The 24,877-nt window shown below is 48.2% G+C and overlaps 2 protein-coding genes across 2 annotated transcripts in view; one reads left to right on the top strand and one right to left on the bottom strand.

Annotated features, from left to right (window-relative positions):
• Window positions 1-21,861, bottom strand: part of Raver2 (ribonucleoprotein, PTB binding 2) — a 77,569-nt gene extending 55,708 nt beyond the window's left edge. The window contains exon 1 of the mRNA XM_028870243.1: window positions 21,646-21,861. Coding sequence (XP_028726076.1) covers window positions 21,646-21,861 — 216 coding nt within the window. The remainder of the gene's footprint in view (window positions 1-21,645) is intronic.
• A 231-nt stretch (window positions 21,862-22,092) lies between these two features.
• LOC114693779 (cysteine-rich PAK1 inhibitor-like) lies at window positions 22,093-24,486 on the top strand. Its single transcript, XM_028870325.1, has 2 exons — window positions 22,093-22,097; window positions 23,478-24,486. The coding sequence occupies exons 1-2, from the start codon at window positions 22,093-22,095 to the stop codon at window positions 24,484-24,486; spliced, it is 1,014 nt and encodes a 337-aa protein (XP_028726158.1).
• Window positions 24,487-24,877: the final 391 nt, after the last annotated feature.

Here is a 24,877-nt window from a genome sequence, read left to right as displayed (position 1 = left end):
TTCGCCAAATTTCCCTAGGCTCTGCCACACAGACTAAAGAACCGAACTGAGAGCAGCCAGGAGCTGGCCCGGCTGTGGGAGTTTCCTCCTCACATACACTATGAAAGCACTCTGCTCAGCGACACCATTTACAAATTCCTTACGGCAAAGGAGTGTGTCAACCTGACATTTTTGGTTGATGTCAGTGTGCTCAGGCCAGATTCACTAACATGCCCTGAAGCTTTACGAAAGCCTCATAAAAAGTTTTCATCAGAGGATAAACAGCTTTGGTTACAGCAGGCAGCCAATAGCACCCTCACCAACTGGGGTGGTTTGAATGTAACTGGCCCCCATAAGCTCATAGAGAGTGGTACTATTAGGAGGTGTAGCTTTGTTGGAGTGGGTATGACCTTGTTGGAGGAAGTGTGTCACTATGGGGGTGGACTTTAAGGTTTCCTATGCTCAAGATACCAGCCAGTGCCTCAGTCAACTTCCTGTTGCCTGCAAGATGCAGGACTCTCAGTGACTACTCCAGCACCATGCCTGCCTGTACGCCGCCGCGTCCCACCATGATGACAATGGACTGAACCTCTGTGTAACAGGTCTTTCTTTGGACTGCCAGCTCCCAAACAAAGACACGGAGACTTCTTATTAATTGTGAAAGCTTGGCTTTAGCTTAGGCTTGTTCCCAACTAGCTCTTATAACTTAAATTAGCCCATTTATATTAATCTACGCTCTTCCATGTGGATCATTAACGCTCCTCCATAGTCTACATCCAAATTACTCTACATCCAAATTACTCCACATCTTGCTGGCAAATTCCATCTCTCTTCTTCCCAGAGTTCCTGTCTCTGCCTAGAAGTATGGCCTGTCCTCTCCTGCCTAGCTATTAGCCATTCAGCTCTTTATTTAACCAATCAGAAGGTGCCTTGGCAGAGACACACCTCCACAGCGTACAAAAAGGTTCTCCCACAACACCCCAGAACTGTAAGTCAGTCACCCCAATTAAATGTTTTTCCTTTTTAAGAGTTGCCACGGTCATGGTGTCTCACCAACCAACCACAGCTGCTCTGCACGCCTCCCACGTGGATGACACAAGCCTAAAGCACAGGTCGCCTACGCTCTTCTTGGGTGTAATTTTGTTTGTTTGCCTAAAATTGTTTCAAGGAAGGCCTTTGGGCCAGCAAAATGGCTGAGTAATAAAAATGCCCACCACCAAGCCTGAGGAGCTCAGATCGATGTGTGGAAGGTGAGAAACTGACTCCCAAAAGTTGTCCTCTGACCTCCATATGCATATCGTGGCACACATGCCTACATACACGCGCGCACACACACACACACACACACACACACACCTTTTTAAAGGAAGGCTTTCACAGATTGAAGCATACCACAATAAAGTACACTATTTTTATATCCTACTAATGTAGATGTAACCAATTGTCTCATTAAAATAAACACAGAGCCAATGTAAAAGAGAAAGCCGAGAGGTCAGAGCTCAGAGCTAAAATCTTACCTCCTGCAGTGCTCCTAGCTTTCCTGAGAGAGAGCTTCTTCCTGTTTGTCTGTCTTTAAATAGTCTTTCTGTTCTGCCTTCTCATTGGTTATAAACCCAACCAAATGACTGCCTAATCACTGCCTATAAGTAACGCCCTCCAGGTCTTAAAGGCGTATGTCTCCAATATTGGCTGTATCCCTGAACACACAGAAATCTACCTAGCTCTTCTAACCACCACACTCTTGCTATGGCTCTAATAGCTCTGACCCCAGGGCAACTTCATTTATTAACATACAATTAAAATCACATTTCAGTACAAATAAAATATCACCATATTTCCCTTTTCTATTTTAATAAAAAGAAAAAAGGCAAAAGATTATAACTAACAAAAGAAAAACTATACACAAAAGTACAATAACTATATACAATATATACAAGTAACAAATACCTAAACGATGTCTAGTCCATTTGTATTTGACAAATTAGAGAAAATAATTCCCTTATCTATCCTATTTTAGTAAGTCCAAAATGTATCTAATTCACTTTTTATCCTAATTAATCTTCAACAATGACTAACTAATCTTCAACTCCCTCAGAGAACAAAGAAGAAAATAATATTAGCTAACAAAAATAAAAACAGGAAGTGCACGCAAGCAACTTCCAAAAATTTTGTGAGATGACAGAAACAGCCAGCTGCCTGGACAGTCACCTGAGGTTTCTCCGCAGTGTTGGGGCATCATCTTCAGCCTATAGGCTTATCGTATCTTACACACTAATTTGGATTAAAAGAAGAGAATAAGGGGCCTACAAGATGGCTCAGTAGGTGAGAGCACTTGCTGCCAAGCTTGACAACCTGAGCTTAATCCCTAGTACTCATATGATGGAAGGAGAGGACCAACTCTGTCAGGTTATCCTATGACCTCCACATGCACACCACGGTATGTGCAAACACACGCGTGCATCCGTGCACACACACAAATAAAAGTAAAAATAACTTAAAGAAGAGAACGAATGTGTCACTTTAAATTTTAAGCAATTGGGAAAATACCAATATTATCTATAAAGCAAATTTAGACTGTCCTCTTCCCCTTTCCATAGGTGTCTCTCACAGGCCCAAACAATTGGTTACTGTGTACTATGATGGGCTTTCACAAGCGGCATCATGTTATGCTTTTTAAGATCACCTGGGCCTCGATGCTGAAACTTGGTACTCCATTTCTAATGCCTAGTTTGTTTCCAGACTGTTACTTTACTCTTTATACTTTGATAAACTATTACATTCTTGTAATACTACACATCTACTGGCATTCACACAGTAGATGTCCTACAGGAGAGAACTATGTGTGCCTGTCTCCCTATCTCCCTGCCTGCCTGCCTGTCTCCCTGCCTGCCTGCCTCCCTGCCTGCCTGCCTGTCTCCCTCCTGCCTTCTCCCTGCCTGCCTGCGCTGCTCCCCCTGCCTGCCTCTCCCTCCCTGCCTGTCTCCCTGTTCCTGTCTCCCTGTCTGCCTGCCTGTCTCCCTGCCTGCCTGCCTGTCTCCCTGCCTGCCTGCCTGCTCTCCTGCCTGCCTGTCTCCCTGCCTGCCTGCCTGCCCTGTCTCCCTGCCTTGCCTGCCTGCCTGTCTCCCTGCCTGCCTGCCTGCCTGCCTCCCTGCTTGTCTGCCTGCCTGCCTGCCTCCCTGCCTGTCTGCCCGCCTCCCTGCCTGCCTCCCTGCCTTCCTGCCTCCCTGTCTCCCTGCCTGCCTGCCTCCTCCCTGTCTCTCCCTGCCTGCCTGCCTCCCTGTCTCCCTGCCTGCCTGCCTCCCTGTCTCCCTGCCTGCCTGTCTCCCTGCCTTCCTGCCTGCCTGTCTCCCTGCCTGCCTGCCTGCCTGCCTGCCTCCCTGCTTGTCTGCCTGCCTGCCTGCCTCCCTCCCTGCTTGTCTGCCTGCCTGCCAGCCTGCAGGAGTGTGACACCGGGATCTCGCTGCACAGCTCTGGCTGACCTGGGACTTGCTATATAGACTAGGTTGGCTGCTAGCCGACAGCAATCCTCCTGCCTCTGCCTTCCAAGTGCTGGGATTCCCAGCTTGTGTCAACACAGCCAGCTGCCAGTGATTAACTTCATGAGAAACTGAAAACCTGCGTGGAAGAATGGGGTGCCAGCTACACCCTCATCCACAGGATCTGTAGGTCCTGCTGAGCCACATTCTTTCGGTGCTCGGTGTTATCTGAGACTAAGGTGTTTCCAATCTGTGGATATATAACGAGGCCCCTTTGTGGTCTTATTCATATCCTGTTAATAAGGGGGGCACTGCAACTGCTAATTTCAGGTCTCAGTTTAGATACAACAGTCAGTGATTTGGGCAAACATGAACCCAGTGTTGCTAAGAAGTATTTTACACATGTGGTTAGTATCTACCATGGCTGACTTCAGAAAAGGATCCTTCCACGCAGTGGGTGGACCTCATTCAAGCAGTGAAGGTGTTACAGCCAAACCTTCCTGATGAAGACACCAGCTCAGGACTACAGCAGCCACCTTGCTCATGTTCCCAGCCTTTGGACATGCCTGCTCACAAACACAGATTAAATTACTCAAATCTTTTGTTGTTGTTGTTATTTTTTTTCTTTTACTGAAAATACATTTTTTTCATACAACATATTCTGATTATGGTTTCCCCTCCCCTTATTCCTCCCCGTTCTTCTCCATTTCCCCCCACACTGTCACCTAGACCCTTTCTGTTTCTCTTTTGAAAACAAACAGGCATCTAAGGAATAATAAAAACAATACTAAGATGAAACAAAACCAAACAAATCAGAGTAGAACACAACAACCAGAAAAGGCGCCAACGAAAAAGCACCAGAAACTCATTTAGATGCAGAGACACACCTGTTCGCACACCCAGGAATCCCATAAAAACAAAAAACTAGAAGCCACGGTATGTACGCAAAGGACCTGTTAAGTTAAAAAAAAAAAAATGCCCCAACTTACCATTAAAAGACAAAGACCCTCCAAAGATGCCACTGAGTTAGCTTTGTGTTAGCCATCTACTGCTGGGCATGGGGTCTGCCCTTAAGAGAAGCTTGTTTCTCCAGTGAAAAGTCCCTTGGGGAAAACAAAGTTTTCATCAGATAGCAAGTGGCTGTCTGTTGGAGATGGCGTCTGGGTTGAGGAAAGGGAGTTTCTTTCCTTCTCCTTTCAGCTCTGGGTGAACCCGGTGCAGACCTGGGTAGGCCCTGTGCATGCTGCCTGTCTCTGGCAGTTCATGTGCGCCAGCCCTGTGGAGTCTAGAAGGCCTGTTTCCTTGGTGGCCCCCATCCCCTCTGGCTCTTACACTCTTTCTGCCTCCTCTTCCTCAGAGTGCCAGAGCCCCGAGGGGAGGGTTTGGATGGAGACATCCCTCTCGGGGCTGAGTGTCCCAAGGTCTCTCACTCTCTGCAGGTTGTCTGGCTGCGGGTCTGCTGCAGGCGGAAGCTTCTCTGATGATGGCTGAGCAAGGCAGGGTTCCATGAGTGCACGGATTGTCCTTAGCAGTCTTATTGTTGTGCTCCTTTAGCAGAGGAGTAGTATTTGGTTTGCCCCTTGGCCTATCTAGTCTCAGGATCTTGGCCACTCAAGCTCTGTTAGGTGTGGGCTCCATCTCATGGAGTGGGCCTTTAGACGAATCGGATGTTGGTTGGTTACTGCCACAGGCTTTGTGCCACTACTACACCCATGTATCTTGCAGGCAGGTCACCACTGTAGGTGGAAGGGTTTGTGGCTGGTTTGGAGTCTACCCTTCTTCTGTGGTAGCATGCAGAGTACCTTCTAGTACCGTGAATACCAGTCCAGGGGGGTTGAAGGCTTTGGTGAGCACCAGTCAACCTCTCTGCGCCCAGTGAGTCATGCAGGCACTGTCTTCAGCTACAGACCCTTACTGTCAATTCACAGAGAACCACCTCGCCTTGGCAATTCCCCGGGATGTTTGGGGGTTCCCATGGGACCTCCTTAGACAAGAACTTGATTAGATGTAACCCATTCCCGGTAGTGGAAGCTTCATTTGATGTGAAGAGATGGCCAGTTGGGGCTCTGTCTGCTCTGTTATTTGGTGATTTCAATGCAATTACCTTCACAGACGTATATATTTTAAGAAGCTTCTACTGTATTAGCTTTCCATATAATCTCTCACATGGCCCTTAGTTTTAGCTGTCCCTCCCCATATTAGGAATTAGTCTAATCTTTACATGCACATATTTTCTTACATTCAGGTATGTGTGTATTCTACTGGACCTGTTCTTTGTACAACCTTGGCTGGTCAAGGCATCTTGGTATATTTCTCTGACATTTATTTCCTTTTCTAAAAAACACTTATTTCTACTGCTTGTTTTTTTACTTTTTTTCCCCTGTAAGTGGCTTTTAAAAACACTGTAAATGCTAGTCCTTTGTCATTAATAACTTTACAAGTGCATCCCCTTAGTACATGGTCTGCTGTTCTGTTTAAGATTTTTCAGTAGAGAGAGGCTTTTTCATTTTAATCAAGTCAAGCGTGTGGCTCCTTCCCCCTTAAAGCTTGTGGAGTCTGTGCCTTAGGAAGTCCTTTTCTAAGGGTGTGTGAGTGCACATCTGCCATCCCAGCACTCAGGAGTGTGCTAGCGCATGCCTGCCATCCCAGCACTCAGCAGGTGGAGACAGAGGGGTTGGGAGTTCTAAGTCATCCTCGACTCTACAGCGAGTTCATTCAAAGCCAGTCTGGGCTACATAAGACCCTGTCTTTAAAAAAGAAAAGAGAAGGAGTAGGAGGTGCAGAAGGAGGGGGAGGATAAGAGGGAGGCAGAGGAGGATCCTTCTTAATCTAGTATATAAAAATTATTTTGTTTTTAATAGTTATCTTCTCTTTGCATTTCAGTTTCCAATCACTTTAGAGTTAGCTTTTTGTCTGTTTATTTTGTTTGGTTGGTACTTGAGATGGGAGGTCTCAGCGGAGTCTAGTCTTGAACTCCTGATCCCCTGCCTCAGTTTCCTAAGTAAGATTTCAAGCATGAACTTGTAGTTTAAACACAGTGTGAAATAGGAATTTGGCTTTTTTTCACTTGGGAAATTAATTTCATTTTCTTCCAGCTGGATGACCCACTGCCAGGCCACCACTGAGCCACTGCATTAGTTGGTTCTCACATCACTGTGATAACACCCACCAGGAAAAACTTACGAGAGGAATTCTTTCCTTTGGCTCACGGTTTCAGAGGGCTCCCCTCAGTCATCGTGGGGAAGGCTTTCTGGAACAGCTCAGTCTATGATATCGGGACTATATGGTTGAGGTTGTTCCCATCAGGGTAGAACAGGAAATAACATGCGGCTGGAACCAAGGGCTGGATATAAACTTCAAGGCCTGCCCATCATGATCTATTTCTGCCAGCGAAGCCACGTCTCAATTTCCAGTTTCCAGAACCTCCCAAAATCACACCATGAGCTGGGGACCAAATGTTCAAAACATGAATCTGTGGGGACATTTCAGATGCAACCATAACACTACCTCTCTCAGACAGCAAGCCTCCAGAGACACACAAATCAGTGTGTTATCCCATGTTTCTGCCCCACTGGACATCTGGTCTAACCTGTGCTAACTATATACTATCTTAATTATCTGTAAATCTTTGGTTTGGTGGGGGGAAAGATTCCCCTTATTACTGTTGTTTCTAGTTTGGAGCTTCTGAGACTAAAACTAGGAATAAAATTTCTGAGTAAACCACACATGAGAATAAGACTGCTGAACCACATGGCAGGGGGACTCTATAATGTGAAGAAGGCTTTGTCCCCTCTAAAGCTCCTGCTGGAGTTTAATTGCCACTGAGGTCTTAAGAAGGCAGAAACTTAATCGGACTATGTTCAGAGGTTGACTAGGGTTATATAAGGTCATCAAGGTGAAGGCCCAGCCACTGACTACTGGTGGATTTGTAAGAGCAACAGAGACATGAAGGATACACATGAATGCCCTGCCCTCTCCACCTGATGGCCTGCCCTGCAGTGGACCATTGCCAGCACAGCCATCACCACATATGGGTCCTTGACCTTGGACCAGAACTGTGAAACGAGAAACTTTATAGCTTGGCCAGACTCACGAATTTCTTTCTTTCTTTAAGAAAGAACTATATATAGCTTGTTTGTCTGTCCTTGGTCGAATCTGCCAGTTTCTGAGACCTCTGAAGCACCTGACACATTCACTAGCAGATCACACTGTCAAGTGACCCACACCCAAGCCAACCTGGAGAGTCACAGGCGTTTTATTTTTACCCATTCTGGTAGCACACAGGTAGTTAACTGTGGTCTTCACCTGGTTCCCCGTCGTGAGGAACCGAGCCACAGACCCTGCTGTTTCCTTGTTCACGGGCCAGGTGCATTTCTCAAACAAGAGTATCCGCTCCAACCTTCTGGCCATTTTTAAACTGGGTAATTTAACGTCTCTAATTTTTTTTTTTAACATTTGTTTATTGTGTGGGGAGGAGAGGGAGCATGCTAAAGTGAATGTGTAGAGGTCAGAGGACCATTTGTGGGGGTCACTTCTCTCCTCCACCATGTAGGATCTGGGAAGCGAACTCAGGTCCTCGGGCTTGGCAGCAAGAGCCTCTGTCCACCAAGCCACTTTGTCAGCTCCTGAGTCTTTCTGACTTGTAAAATATCTGTGGTTTTCTTCCTCCCTCCCCCACCTTTTCTTTCTTTAAAGAGAGTCTCTAAGCAGGGCACGGTGGCCCGCGCCTTTAATCCCAGGGCTCTGGGACACAGAGGCAGGTAGATCTCTGTGAGTTAGAGGACAGCTTGGTCTATATGGTGGGTTCCAAGACAGCCACAACTACATAATAGACACCCCCATCCCCAATCTGATCAACTACATAACAACGAGACAGTCTTACTGTGTAGACAAGGCTGTCTTGCTATGTAACTAAGACTGGTCTCAAACCCACACTTTCTTCTGTCTCAACTTCTCAAATGCTAGGATTACAGGAGTGAGCTCCCATGTCCAACTTAGAATTTCTTTATAAATTCTGCATACTAGTCCTTTGTCAAATATGAAGGATTTTCTTCTAGCCTATGATATAGCTTTTTTGAAAAATTTGTCTTTCTGATGAGAAGTCATTAATTTTAACCAAGTTCTATCTATCAACATCTTCTCCTCTGGAGAATGTTTTGTGTCCTACTTGAGACATCTTTACCTACCTAAGGTCACTATTTCCTAACATTCACTCTGGGTTATGGTTCACCTCTAAGGAATTGCTGAGTGGTGTTAGCAGCCAACTTTGGACAGAAGAATTTCTAACTTCCCTCAGGATCCTTTATTGGAAAATGTGGCTCTCGGCCTGGCTGGGCCGCTATGGTACATGTGAGTTAATTCTTGGACGTTCTAGTTCTGCTCCACTGATCTAGGCATCTGGTTCTTTTTGTTTTTTCCAAGTCAGTGTCGCACTATTAAGTCATTGCAGATTTATAATAACTCTTAAAATCTGGTAGCGTTGGCCTATGAACCCTTTCTTCACAATTACCTTGGCTATTCAAAGCTCTTTGCACTTCTGTATGAATTTTGGATCAGAATATCAGCTTCCAAGAATAAGACCTACTAGGGTATTAAGTGGGGTTATTTCAAAGGCTCGTGTAGGTGTTGAAGGCCTTGGTCCCAGCTAGCACGGCTGTCTGGGGCTGGTGAGGCTCAGAGGTGGGTGCCCACTTGTGAGAGAGGCTGCTGGGGACAAGCCTTTGGAATGTAAGTCTTGTCCCCGGTCCCTTCCTCTCTGTCTCCGCTTTGGGTTGTCTCCAGGAGGTGAGCAGCCTCCTTTATCACCTCTTCCATCATGACTCACCCTGGGTCCAGAAGTGATGGGGCCAGCCCAAACCAGGCTGAGCCCCCCGAAACCACGAGCCGAGCCAAGCTTGCCTCTTAGGCTGCTTTTCCCAGGTACCCTGTCAGAACAATGGAAAGCCTGGCTAGGACAGACCGCAACCACACTAACACGTTATCTAAATCAAGGCTTCTTAAACTTTTCCCACTTGTGTATTTTCGCCCCATAAATGGTTACCTAATACTGGATATGCGGGTATATAAAATACCAATACACAGATGTATATGTATGTGCCTGCATGAGTTTATGTGTACCACGTGTGTGCAGGAGCCCCAAGGGAACCAGAAGAGGGCGTCAGATGACCTAGAACTAGAGTCACAGACGGTTGTGAGCTGCCTTGTGGATGCTGAGAATGGAACCCACGTCTTGTGCGGGAGCAGTAAGCAGTCCTAACTGCTAGGCTATCTCTCTAGCCCCTTCCACCTTTTTTTTTATTAATGGTGAAAAAAAAAATGTGTATTTTAGGATTTGCTGCTGGACTCAGTTTAGATGAGCTGGATGACACTGGCAACATCCAGAGCATCCTAACCAGGAGGAAGCCAAACACATGCCTTCTTCTCTCCACCAAGACCTAGTCAGGGTGTTGACTTTGGCCACATCAATGCCCTAGAGTTTCTTCACAGCCTGTTTGACCCGGTGCTTGTTGGCCTTGACATCCACAATGACTACACGTGTGTTCTTTCTTCTGTCTTCTCTGTGGCTGCCTCCGTGCTAAGATCGTGCCTGATGCTGCTGGCGTGGTCAGCTTGCTACTCCCGGGCATGCTCCTGCGGGGGTATTCGTGCTGCCTCTGGAGCATCACTCTTCGGCTGTCAGGGAGATGACATGGCTGTGGGCAGCTCTCAACAGAGTCTTCTTGGATGTCAAGGCCTTGGCTTTGGCTTAAGGAGGGGCGAGGCTTCCTTCACTTTCAGAGCCATCTGGGTGACAAGTCACCTTTGTTTTCTAGACAGGGTTTCTCACTGAACCTGGAGCTCACTAATTGGCTAGACAGGTGAGGCGAACCAGCAAGCCGCAGGGATCCTCCTGCCTCACAGCACCGCTGGGGTTTCAGCTTCTTGTCATCACATCTAGCTCTTCACCTGAGGGCAGGGGATCCAAAGTCAGGTCCTGATGCTTCCGAAACAAGTACTGTACCCTCTTAGCCATCTCCGCAGCCTCGGTCAGCAATTCTGAAAATTAAACAACCTCATACAATGCAGTCCCCAAATCTATTAATCTGACACTTAGAGATGCTGAGGAATGATGACCGGAAAACATCAAATGTCCGACAGTTAGACTGAATAAAACTTTTAAGATTTACTCCAACCCTGTCCACCTTGGTTTTCTGTTTTGTTTTGTAAACATGTTTTATTCAGTTTCTTTATTTGTGTGGGGGAGGGGGGCATAGCATGGGTGGAGAGGTCAGAGGACAAGCTGTGGGAGTTGGTTCTCTCCCATCATGTGGCTCCTGGAGCTAGAACTTATCTCCGAGGCTTGGCAGCAAGTACCTCTACATCCCCACTGAATCACTGGCCCATAACTTGTTCTAATTCAAGGCAGAGTCTCTCTCTGGAACCTGGAGCTTAGTGGTGGGCTTCGCTGGCTAGTCAGTGAGCCTCTGGGATCTTCGAGTCTCTATACTTCCCAGTGCTGAGATTATAATCAAATGCCACCGTGCATGCCTAGCTTTAAAAATATTAAAAAAAAAAAAAAAAAAAAAAATGGGTGCTGGGGATTGATCACAGGTTTTCACACCTGCACAGCAAGTATTTTACAGATTGAGCTATCTCCCAAGTACTGCATTCCAGGTTTGGGGTAAGAGGACTTTCTGACTTGGCTTAAAGAAACTCATAAAGGGCTGGGTGGCGCACGCCTTTAATCCCAGCGATCAGGAGGCAGAGCCAGGCGGATCTCTGTGTCGAGGCCAGCCTGGTCTACAGACTGAGATCCAGGACAGGCTACAAAGCTACACAGAGAAACCCTGTCTCAAAAACCAAAAAAGAAACTCATCAAGTTTCAGCATTTGTCTTAGCAGTAAACTAATGGGAACTGTTGGTTGTTTACTTCGGCCCAAATCGGCCCAAGCACTGTGTGGACAGCGTTTTGTTTAACCCTCACACCACAGGAGCTGGATTTTTAAATCTAGAGTTTAAAATGGGGACTTATTTTAAGTGAAGCCTAGATATTTAAGTGGCATGCTCAGACAGCATGAGACGGAGCTGGGATTTCATCCTGGCTGGCAGAGAGCACAGCAAACACAGTGACCCACACTACACTGCGGTATCGAAGTATCTCCATAACAATGATAAACACATGAAATCAGGAACCACTCACTCTCACCACATTCCTAGAGCCTGCTGCATCCCTGACCAGCTAACCTTAGAACAGGGATCAGGGCAGCAACAAGGTCAAGATGTTCGCCATGCAAATTCCTTGGAGGCAAAACTAAAACAAAGTCACTTGGTTCTGGCAGCTAAATGTCTGGTCACGTCACTCCCTTAAAATAAACACCCACTGCTTAATTTGGCTGATAAACTCTTAATCATCTAGCCATGCCTACTGAAGGTCTCAGCCTGGCGCTTTTTTATTACCCATTTCAAACTCTATGCCTTGGCCTCAGGGGACCAACTCCAGCCAGTTTTTCTTTCTGTCTTTGGGAAACTTGGATTCAGGTATGCATGCTCTTTTTTACTTTGGGGGATTTTTTTGGGGGGGTGGTGATGGTGGAATGTGAGTGTGCAAGCTTGTGAATATGTAGGTGTGCATACCCATGTGCATGCATGTGAAGGCCAGAGTAGGCTATTAGGAGTCTGCCTCTCCCACGCTCCACTTTATTGCCTAGACAGGGTTTCTCACTGACCCAGAAGTGCACCTTTTCAGCAAGGCTGGCCGGCCAGGGAGCACTACGGAGTCACCTGCCCCCACTCTCCAATGTTGGGGTTACCTCCATGGCCAGCTTTCCACATGGGTGCTAGAGATTTGAACTTGGGTCCTCATGCTTGCAGAATTGGCACACTTATGTCCCAAGCCTTCTCCTTATCCCTACAAATTTTTACTATAAATCTACAACTTTTTCAAAACAAAAGAGGAGCTGTGTGAAACTCCCACTACCTAAACCTAAGACAATTGAAACATCAAAGTAATTATAGTAGGGGACTACCATCCTCTGAACTGGACACCTTGAGGCTGGACCGATGTGAATTAGTAACTGAATACATTTGAATTGCTTCAAAAAGAACAAGATGGTTAGTCTCAAAAAGTATCTCCCTGAACATCTTTATCATTCTGAAAGGAACATTTTCACAGCCTGGCACACTCTACTTTAGTCAAAAGTGACTCAAACTGAAATTTATCAATGGGGGAGGGAGGCGGAACTTAAAATGGGCATCACCTGTGACCTTACTGCCAAACTTGACCCCTGCCAAACACAATACCTGCCAAAGACACGCAGCTCTAATCGTGAGGGAACATCACACATGCCCAAACCGAAGAACATTCTGCAAAGTACCTGGCCTGGGATCTTCGAAAAGGTCACGGACAGACTTGAGCGGTCACTTCCGACTGAAGGAGGCCAGAGACACAGAGTGACTAAGCACATGAAGTGTCGGAACTGAATGGACCCTTTCACTGCAAAGGACATGACAGGCAACTGGCCAGACCTAGACACAACCTGAGGTTAGGAAACTCCAGGGGGACCTTGACAGTGGCGGCAGTGTGGCTATATCAGATGATACCCCAGTTTAAAAGAAATACGTGGTAAAGTACAGGCATGTGTCATATAATGATGTGGTCAAATATGGTCTAGATATATAAGGACCATGAGTCCATAAGACTGCAGGGTGTGTGTGTGTGTGTGTGTGTGTGTGTGTGTGTGTGTGTGAAAGTTCCTATCACATACCAGCCCCATAGCTGTGCTAAGGTTGAATCATGTAGCGACACTCATACACCCATGGTGACGCTGGTATAAACAACCAAAGCACTGCCAATCATATTGAAGTACAGGCTGTATAATTACAGACTGTAGAGTATACGACATTTGCCGCAAATAATCAACAACAACGCCACTCGTCTAGGTATTCACTGTAGCCTTCCTGGAAGCATTTTACAGATCACTTGCTTATAAAACAGTTTACTGTAAAGCAATATGCCACCTTGGGCCAGGAGTAGTCTCACGTGTTCACCCCAACTCCTGACTGCAGGGGGGCATCTGCAGTCACTGACCTCCACCATGCAGGTCTGTGAGAGGGTATGCTATGTTACCCACACAACGTCAAAGCTGCTGAACGGGACCCCTCCACGCACACCTCATTACAGGATATGTGACTGGATCTGTGTGTGTGTGCATGTGTGTGTGCGCGCGCACGCGCGTGTGCACTGGGTCGGTGCGCTGCAGCAGTTCTGGCGAAGGAAAACTCCCTGGGCTGTACTCACAACTTTTCTGGAAGTTTGAAATTCTATTTCAAAATCTAAAGCACCCCAGCTTCACACGTCCTTGTAATGTTCACCACTTCGACTCTAGCTCAGGCTGCAAAAACTCCCAAAGTAGGGGAAGTGGAGACTAATTTGAATTTTTTTTTTTTAAAGTAGTTAGACAGGCAGGATAATAGAAGATCCAAAGTCCAGGAAATAAAAGGCAAACTGAGAGCAGATCATCAGAGGAGCTGGTGGGGGTGGAGTGGGAGGCCTGGGGGAGTGAAGGCAGGCACAAACACAGGTTCGAACAACGCCTGGTGGGTTCGGACAGTGTTCTGGGACTCAGGTGGAAACACATGTTTATCCAGGAAAGTGACCATAAGGCTGAGGAGGGAACATTTCATAATCTACGGTAACTTCACCCAAGAACACCATGCCCAGAAGAGAAGTTCAGGGGCTCAAGAAAGTTGCCCCTGAATCCAACAAAAGAAAAACCATTTTTCTTATAAAGAAATGCCAAGGTAAGGTTCTGTTTTATTATTATTATTTTATTTTTCTTTATTAAGAAATTTTCTACTCACTCCTCATGCTATCCACAGCCCCCCTCCCCCCTCCCAACCCTCTTTCCCAAGCCACCCCGCATCCCCACATCCCCCAAATTGAGGATCTGTCCCTGGTACATGGGCCGGCTTCTGGGAATCCGGTGCCTGTGGTGTGACACCTTGTAAAACCTTGGTGCAGTGGGAAGGGGCTTGGACCTGCCTAGGCTCAGTGAGCTGGGCTCTGCTGACTCCCCAAGGTAAGGTTCTTAACACACTTAAAGAAACTATCTTTAACGCCGGGCAGTGGTGGAGCACGCCTTTAATCCCAGCACTGGGGGTTGAGGGGGGTGGGAGTGGGCAGAGGCAAACAGATCACTGTGAGTTTGAGGCCAACCTATACAGAGTGAGTTCCAGGGCAGCCAAGGCTACAAAGAGAAACCCTGTCTCAAACAAAACAAAACAAAACAAAACAAAACAAAACAAGAAACAAACAAAAATCTTTAATCAATCTATATATTTGTCGATGTGTGTGTGTGCAGGTATGTGTGCAGATGTGTATGCATGTGTGCATGGACCTGTGTATGGTCATGCATGTGGAGGCCAGCGGGATGACAACAGGTGTCTCCCTCGGTTGCTTTCTATTTTATTTTGTTTTACCAGTGTCTTCCAGTAAACCTGGATCTCACTTCAGCTAAACAGGCTGGCCAGAAGCCCCTGGGATCCTCCTGGCTGGCTCCCCAGCACGAGGCTAACAGGTGCACACCACATCCAGCTTTGGTGTGGGTGCTGAGCTATACACCTCAGGTCCTCAGTTACATGGGAGGAGCTACGCTGACTAAGCCATCTCTCATCTTCCTAGCCTCTGGCCTTCTTATTTCATGTGTCATGCTCCCTTGTATGTAGCCTCAACCGGGCCTCCTCTTCCACCACCTTCTGAGTTCTGGATTTACAGGTGTGCGCCATTACACCCAGCCCCCCCCACCAAAAAAATATCTCTTAAAATGTTGGCCAACAGCTACTCTGTGCCAGCCCCAGTAACCCGGAGTGACAGGCTAACAGTAGAGATGACGTGTTTCCGGATTGACATTTTCAAAAAGGACATTAAAAAGCCTGATTCACATCACTGCCCAGAGGTACGGCCATCTCCACACACAGATGTGGTTGCAATGGTCCCTCATGAAAGTTCTCAGGAGCCGTGCTGGAGCCCTGCGCCAGGTGTGTGTGTGAAATGCTAGCACTCTGGAGGATGAAGCAGGAAGGCTGTAAATCTGAGGCCAGCCCAAGCTACTCAGTGAAACCTGTTTTTTTTTTTTTTTTTTTTTTTTTTCTTTCTTAAGGTAAAAGAAGACAAAAAGAAGAGAGGCGAAAGGAAGTTCAGTGGCTTTAGGTCCCCACAGAGTCTGTGTTTACCGTGGCTCATGATTTGGGAGTACAGGGCATCATGGAGAAGGGCGAGCAGTGGCAGAGACTAGACGGGAGGCAGGGCACACCATAAACTGTAAGGTCCACCTCTTAAAGGTTCCACAACCTTTCAAAACAGTACTGTGAGCTGGAGGACCTAGAGTTCAAACACATGAGCCCATGGGAGGCATCTTACAACCAAACCAGAATTCGGTCTAGACGCAGGTGATGTCCCACAGGTGATGGATGTCCCACGATACAATCAGAATGGCCCTGGCCACCAACAACATGTTCCAACCTGGTCTACAATCCTTGAGTGAGATCAGGGATAAGCCACAAGAGATGCGTAACCCCTTGAAAATTACTCATGGATTTCAGTGGTTATGAATAAGAGCACTTTTTGGAGAGAAGATACAGCTTTCAGCAGACTCATAATGGAGTAACTTTAAGTGACTGGGACAATTTCACCGGCAAGAGCTAATGCAGTCATACACTGCGGCACGTCTTCATGCACCCCACAGTGTGAGCTTGTCGGGCACATAAACAGATGTGCAGCGCTTCAGAATAACGCAGGTAGTCCCTTTCCATTCTGCATCCCTTGGCCACTTCTAGGCTAGACAGTGCTGACACCACAGCAGTGCATATGCTATGATGATCCCTGTCCTTTGACACACTTACAAATAAGCCATGGGAGTGGATTTATAGGTATAGCACTGTGTGAGATAAGAACACAGGTTTTGGAATCAAACAAGAAGCTAGCTCTCCACTCTACCCCTAATTAGCTCACTGGTCTCAGGTAACTTGTTCAACGTTAAGCTTATATTTGTTTCTCTAGCAATAAAATGGGAGTAAGGAATTTTGATTGTGCAGCCTTGAAATGACATTTAGAGGCAAACTGTATACGTCTGTGATCCAGGTGATGGTAAGCACACAAAAACTTTTAACCTATTATTATCACAGATACCCAGAGGAAAGAGAACTCTACGGGCTTCTTAAGACTCAAGCTGGGGAGACACATTTTTAAGAGATACCATGGCGGCCAGGCGGCGGTGGCACACGCCTTTAATCCCAGCACTCGGGAGGCAGAACCAGGCGGATCTGTGTGAATTTGAGGCTAGTCTGGGCTACAAAGAGAGATCCAGGACAGGCACCAAAACTGCACAGAGAAACCCTGTCTTGAAAAAAACAAAAGAGAGAGAGAGAGAGACAGACAGACAGACAGACAGACAGACAGACCATGGCAAAGGGGTGATGGTGTGTATTCAGAGAAAATAACTATGATTGGGAGACTTGGAATCATGTCCTAAAGACAGTGCTAATTATTAGTCAAAAAGGGATCAATGGTCACAATTCAAAGGAAACCAATTTTATACCCTCAATATAATTAAGCAATGTATAATGATGGAAGTTGTCCGGGACGGAGCAGGACTGCTGATCGTGCCTCCTGTGAAACAAAAGGTGTTGACACCGTGCTCAGTGGGGCAAGGTACCAACTGCTCAGTGCTGGTAAAGGTAGGAGAGCACCGACCCCACAAAGCTGCCCTCTGACCTCACAGTCACACACACAACAGTTCCTAACACCTGTTAGCGCTCCAGAGACGGCTCAGCAATGGAAAGCACTTGCTGCTCTTCCAGGAGACCAGAGTTCCGTTCCCAGGACCCACATGAAGCAACTCACAACCTTCTGTAACTCTAGCTCCAGGGGATCCAATGCCTTTGGCCTCCAGCACCTGCACTGACATGCACATCTGTGCATGCAGACACACACCTACACACAATTGAAAATAAACTTTTGAAAAGTGTGCTAGAATCCCTCGTGTGAAACGAGAGATGTCTTCTACATCCCCGAAGGATGGGACATGCTGAGACTTCACATGTGATTAAGATTCTTTGTTAGACCATGGCTTGTTGGAGCAGAACCAATTCGCGGTCCAGAAGGGGCTCAATCCGTAAAAAGCATTGGCCTGGCAAGTGCAACGTCCTAAACTTAACCCCAAGAGTGCACATAGAGAAGCCGGGCACGGTGGCATGTGTCTGTAATCCCAGCACTAGGGAAGGGGACACAGGTGGATTCCCTGGGGCTCACTGGCCAACCGGTCGAATCCAGTTGGTGAAACTGTCCTCCTGCCTCCGCACACGCAAACACATAGTCATGCACACACATACACCTTTTTAAGAACCAGTTTGTAAGGAGTGAAGAAACAAAGAGAACCAAGGGCTGAGCAATCATGACCCTGGAGGGAGGTCAGCTCCGGGGGGCGGGGCGGGGGGGGGGGGTGGGGTGGGGGTGGGGTGGTGGGTGGGGTGCACTCTCAAAGGACTCTAGCTCAGCCTCTCAGCCTTTTGTCAGTTCTGACACGGTCCTCTGCCAGTACATTTCTGCAACGTGTGCCCCAGGGAGGAGAAAGATTATTTTCCCTAAAATACAATTTGTTTGTTTGTTTGTCTGTTCTCTGTGTGTGCTCCCGCGCACAGGCGCACGCTGCACAGCTCACAGGAATCAGTTCTTCCCTTCCACCAGGTGGGTCCCAGGCTTAGGCGCAAACACCTTCCCCACGGAGCCACCTCGGCAGGCAGCCGGTCTCCTGTGCTGTACCCGGATGAACTGACTGCTCTGGGGAGGTCACTGCTATGCAGAGATGGGCTGAGGTCCAGTTACTGCCGTTTTTTGTTTTGTTTTTTTTTTTGTTTTGTTTTTTTTTTTTACCAGTTCCTCAGGCAGAGGGGAAGGATCAGGTTCTTTGGCTTCTGTCACTTCTGTGAGGTGAACAGAGAGGAAACCCATCCACACCATAGCCAGGTAGGAGCGGGTGGGTCTTCAAGGAGAAAGCCAGGGGCTGCTTAGACAGGCAAGGGGGGAATCTGTTTAGGCAAGAGCATCCTTTTCTCAGCATTTAAAAGCTCGTGACTGTACAGGACATGGAAGAAGGAGGCCTGTTGGGAAGAGGAAGGGGCCAGCGGGAGGGAAGAGTAGAGAAGGATGCTGGGCAATTGTTTGGTTCAGTGAATATGTACTAGTAAAAACGAAACGCAGAGATTTTTCTCTTTCCTTTTTGGCTTTTTTTTGTTGTTGTTTTCTTTTGTTTTTCGTTTTTGTTTTTGTTTTGTTTTTCGAGACAGGGTTTCTCTGTGTAGTTTTGCGCCTTTCCTGGAACTTGCTCTGTAGACCAGGCTGGCCTCGAATTCACAGAGATCCGCCTGCTCTGCCTCCCAAGTGCTGGGATTAAAGGCATGCCCACCACCGCCCAGTGAGATTTCTCTCTTTTAAAGAGAGAACCTAGGAAGGATTAAAGAAATCCTGTGGCTGGCTACTGTGGGTGGTACCACTCCTAGTCAGGTGGTCCTGAGTTGTATAAGAAAGCCATGGGGAGCAAGCCAGGAAGCAGCTTTCCCAGGCCTCTGCTTCAGTTCCTGCCTCCAGGTTCCTGCCCTGACTTCGAGCCCTGGCTTCCCCTGATGATGAACAATAAACTGTTAACTGAAACAACCCCTTTTTTCTGTCATGGTTTCTAGTTACAGTAGAGAGTCCTTAATGCGATATTTTAAAATAAATGAATGAATACAGAAACTCGTCTAGAAATAGAGTATTTCAAATATCTGATTAATAATTAAACAATCATTTTATAACAGTTAAGTGTGACATTTCAGTACAGGTAATATAATTAGTCTCTCCTGGTGAAAATATACAATCAAGTTAAATTTTGATTAGTACATTGAAAACAAAATCTAGCCAGGTGGTGGTGGCGGTGGCGGCGGCAGTGCATGCCTTTGATCCCAGCACTGGGGAGGCAGAGGCAGGCGGATCTCTGAGTTTGAGGCCAGCCTGGTCTACAGAGTGAGTTCCAGGACAGGCTCCAAAGCTACACAGAGAAACCCTGTCTCCAAAAACCAAAAACAAAGAATTGAGCTTAGTGTAAGAATTTAAATGACTTTACTGAAACATCTTAGCTTAAACCGATATTCTGGCTAGTTTAAGCTTCCTAGTTTTACAGAAAATCCTGAGACTTATAGCGTCATCGTAAATTTATAACAGAGGAAAGAAAAAAAATACATCCCCCGCCCTCAAACAATCGCAGATGTAAGTCTCCAAAAGCCTTCTGTCATCGTAGATACGAGGTAGGACTGAAATAGTTCCTAAGACCCTCGGGTTTATTTTCCACCTCTTTTGGGAACACAAATGCAAAAGATAACAGTGAGGCAAGAACAGGCAGAACCGACTCGAATTTGCATTAAATATTTTTAGACTTCATGCAGGGAAATGTTAGAACAGAAATAGTTGACATTCTACAGAGGAAATCCAGACACTTCTCCATCTTCTGCTAGATTGTCTATCAGAGTCGATACTTGTCTAATTTGTTTTGTAGACATGCCATCTGCTTCTTCCAAGCCCCGCTCCCCCTGAGCTCCGTGGAGACCTTCCCTATTCATGAGCGGGAAGGCGGCCTTTCCCTTGTGGAGGTGCTTCGGGTAGTGACCCAAAGCATCACCTGAAAGAGGAAACTAGGCAGTGTGGTACCTCTAAGTGGAATGGTAAGATGTTCCCACCTAGACGTTATGAAGCTGGAGGCTCATGTCTATTGTTTCTACATAAGGTCTACCAACAGTAATGAGGGAGGCGTTTGTCATCGTCTGTGAGTCACAGAGAACCTACAACTGTCACTAGCCAGTCCTCTTGCAACTTTGTGTATGGACCACAAAGGAATTTCGTAAATCCGCCCTATCTGGATTTATGAAATTCCTTTTGAGGGCCTATCTACCAGGGCAGCTCACCACATTTAGTTTACATAGTCGAATACCTATATGTGAAATGTGCAAGCATCTGCACGTGTAAGAAACCTAAAGAATATTACATTGTTTCATGTTTTTGATAAAAACAAATGCATACATATGCACAAGAAAAGGGAGAAAGATAACACCCCGGAGGCTGTAGCTCAGCTGGTAAGAGTGCGGTATGCATTCATGAAGTCTTGGAAGAAATACACACACACAAAAAAAAAAACACAACAACACACACACACACACACACAGGACTATTTTGCTGAGTGTGTGATGCACACCTGAAATCTTAGCACGTGGTAGGTAGAGGAAGGAGGATCAGGAGTTCAAGCCTCGCCTGGGATACTTGAGATGCTGTCTCAGAGAGAGAGAGAGAGACAGAGAGACAGAGAGAAGAGAGAGAGAGAGAGAGAGAATGGGGGTGGGGGTGAAATTGTGACTGAGAATGAATGAATATGAACCCCAGGTAAATCCTCCAAATTCTCCAGATCTCCTACAATAAGCTTTTAACTTTCGCAATCAGAAAATAAAAGTTAAATCGATCCAGGCTTTCTAATCCAGAAGCAACAGTTAATCTGGATTAAAGGCGCGGAGCAGCTTAACTTTAAACTCCGCGCAAGCCACTGAGGAACATATCCTGCCATACTTGGTTTGGCAAAAGGCTGCAAGAGTCTCCGGCGCAGTATCCACCTCCGTTCTCTGCGGCCTTAGCAAGCGGAGCAAAGTTGTTTCATACAAACTTGGTCAAGTGCTCCTGCAGCAGAACTCTCCCAGCTTTCCCGTGACCCCGCCCCCGTAGCAATCCAAGTCCCCAACACCCTACGCGGGACCCCTTCCCTTCTCGAGAGAGGCTCCGGAAGCCAGTCCCCTAAATCTGAGCTCCCCAGCTTCCCTCCACGCGCCTTCACCTACAACAGCCGCGGTGGGCTGGAGGGAACACAAAGTCCCGGCCAGGCGTGGCGGCAGCCGCCCCGGATCCCACTCCACCCCCCACCCGACCCTGCATGAGCGACTCCGCCTTTCCCAGCCTCAGTTTCCCAACTCGCAGCCCTTGCAGGCAGCAGAAGGGTTTCGTCGAGGCAAAGGGTTCTGGGCTCGGCGCTCATACCTTCCTCTTCTCTCTACCTCGCCCAGGCGCAGGGACCAGCATGGACTCCTCCGGGTTGCGGTGTCCCCCAAGCCCAGCCCGCTCGCCCCAGCCCGGTGCCCCTACCTGGGAGCTGCTGTCCTGGGGCAGGTTTTTCACCAGGATTTTCCGCCGGTTGCTCAGCTCCCGCCGCATCCGCTGCAACCGCGCGGCCACCTCCTGGGGGTGCAGCGCGGCCACCTCTCCGGGGCGCAGCGCGGGCTCCGCGGCCTCCCCCGCCGTCCCAGCAGAGGGTCCCGATCCCAGGCCCGCGCCCCCCGCGCTGCCTCCCCGCGCCGCCATCTTCCCGGCGCCCCGCTGCAGACTCGGCGAGGCCGGAGCGAAGCGGGAGAGAAAGCGGAGAGGCCGCGCGGGGGCGAGGCGGGCCGGACGCGGAGCAAGGGCGCGCGGGCGGGGGAGGCGCCGCAGCCGCCGACGCGGGAGGGGGGCGGAGCCCGGAGACACGCCCAGTCCAGCCCAGCCACGCCCCCGATGCTCCGCCCCTCCCCCCCCATGACACCTGCCTGAGCTCGGATGCGGTGTGGTGGTGGGACTCGAACCCCTAGCCTACGCTGCCCTGGCTCTTTGCGCTTGGCCTCGCCTCCCAAACCCGGGCGCCCCAAGGCACCACTGCACAGCCGGGAGAACTCCTGGCCTCAATTCTAATACACCAAGATGTGCATATTTGGCAAAGTTTAAGTTATCCAGGAAAAATAACGTAAGAGGTTTTATCTAAGAAGAAAAGATTCCGGGGAAAGGTTTGGTATATTTCATAAGACCTGAGCATAACAGATTTCCTAGTTGTGTATAAGAAATCATTGTTTTTCATTGGTCATGTCCCCTAAGATGGACAACCTGGCAGATTGTGTTTGCAACACAAATCGAAGCAGAAACAAAGACTGCAAGCTTTGTGGCAGAGAGCAGGAGAATAAGTCCCTTGATTATTTGAATTGAAACTTGGAAGGAGAAAAGTGAGATCCACAAAATCTAGTAGCATTTGACTGGCACCAGCTGGAATGACCATTAGTAAATGGGATCGTTCGCCTTAAGTGTGCCCCATGAAAATACACTAACAAAATAAAAAAAAGAAAAAGAAAAAGCCTGTATAACTCAAGCATGCAATGCATTAAAGGAAAATGTTTTAAACATAACTAAAGTAATAGGGGTTTTAAATATCCTGGAGGGGCTGGAGAGATGGTTCAGCCCTTACGGGAACTTGCTGCTCTTGAGGACCACAGTACCATCTCCAGTACCCAATTCAGATGGCTCACAACCACCTGTAACTCCAGCTCCAGGGGATCCAATATCCTTTTCTGGTGTGCGCGCGCGCACACACACACACACACACACACACACAACACACACAAATAAATAAAAATCATGAATTCAGCACTTACCAGGTGCCACCCATATTTTTCTAAGTATGTTACAGGATTTCATTTAAAAATCCAATTAGGCATGTGAAGAAATGGAATCTGGTCTGATTAGGCTCAATGTTCTAAATAATATAAAATAAGTTATTCTTAATCACTCTACCCCAAAATTATGGTTACTAGTCCTCAAAATGTTCTCAAATACTCATTATTAAAGTGATTCAGGGTGGTACCCCAGTATTTGAGCAGTCCTGTTCCCACAGACACAGAGCGAAGAACCAAGAGGCCCGTGGCAGTCTGCACACATGGTGGATTATTTTTCAGCCATAAACGGAAGACAACTACTGCCAAAAGGCAGGTGAACCTCCAGATCTTCGAGTGAAAAAAGCTAGAGACAATGGTCACAGACTGTATGGTTCCATTCATAGACGGGTCAGGAAAATCCCCAGAGCAAAACCAAGAGTCGGGTAGACGGGGCTAAGGCCAGCACATCACTGGACACAGCTGCCCCCCAGTCTCACATCACTGGACGCAGCTGCCCCACAGGCTCACATCACTGGACACAGCTGCTCCACAGGCTCACATCACTGGACGCAGCTGCCCCACAGGCTCACATCACTGGACACAGCTGCCGCACAGGCTCACATCACTGGACACAGCTGCCGCACAGGCTCACATCACTGGACACAGCTGCCGCACAGGCTCACATCACTGGACACAACGGCCCCACGGGCTCACATCACTGGACGCAGCTGCCCCACGGGCTCACATCACTGGACGCAGCTGCCCCACGGCCTCACATCACTGGACGTGGCTGCCCCACAGGCTCACCTCACTGGACACAGCTGTCCCACGGGCTCACCTCACTGGACACAGCTGCCCCACAGGCTCACATCACTGGACGTGGCTGTCCCACAGGCTCACATCACTGGACACAGCTGCCGCACAGGCTCACATCACTGGACACGACTGCCCCACAGCCTCACATCACTGGACACAGCTGCCGCACGGGCTCACATCACTGGACATGGCTGCCCCACAGGCTCACATCACTGGACACAACTACCCCACAGGCTCACATCACTGGACGCAGCTGCCCCACAGGCTCACATCACTGGACGCAGCTGCCCCACGGGCTCACATCACTGGACGCAGCTGCCCCACGGGCTCACATCACTGGACGCAGCTGCCCCACGGGCTCACATCACTGGACACAGCTGCCCCACGGCTCACATCACTGGACGCAGCTGCCCCACGGGCTCACATCACTGGACACGGCTGCCCCACGGGCTCACATCACTGGACGCGGCTGCCCCACGGGCTCACATCACTGGACGCGGCTGCCCCACGGGCTCACATCACTGGACGCGGCTGCCCCACGGGCTCACATCACTGGACGCGGCTGCCCCACGGGCTCACATCACTGGACGCGGCTGCCCCACGGGCTCACATCACTGGACGCAGCTGCCCCACAGGCTCACATCACTGGACGCGGCTGCTCCACGGGCTCACATCACTGGACACAATGGCCCCACAGGCTCACATATCCCTCTGAAGCAATAGAAAATGCTCAGAGACTAGAGAGAGGTTGGTCAGTGCTGTGAATGTACTCAGTATTGCCTCAGTTTGTTTTTAACTGGTTACTAATATGAAGTTCACCTTATAAACACTTCACTTTATCTCTTTTCCTGGTGCTGTGATTAAAAAATACCCCCAACCACAGCCACTTAAGGGAGAAGAGGCTTATTTCAGCCCATGGTTCAAGGACAGGGTCCGCCTTAGCAGAGCACTCAGTGAGGCAGCTGGTCACAGTGCATCCACAATCGGGAGCAGAACTCAGTGAGTGCATCTCCTCACCCACTCCAGGATCACAGCCAGGAGAAGGGACACCCACAGGGGAAGGGTGTACTGCTTAATATGTTTTAGTATTTGTGTCAACTCGACAC

The sequence above is a fragment of the Peromyscus leucopus genome, chromosome 2 (assembly GCF_004664715.2).
Source record: "Peromyscus leucopus breed LL Stock chromosome 2, UCI_PerLeu_2.1, whole genome shotgun sequence".
Taxonomy (NCBI): Eukaryota; Metazoa; Chordata; class Mammalia; order Rodentia; family Cricetidae; genus Peromyscus; species Peromyscus leucopus.
This window is presented reverse-complemented; position numbering and strand designations above follow the sequence as displayed.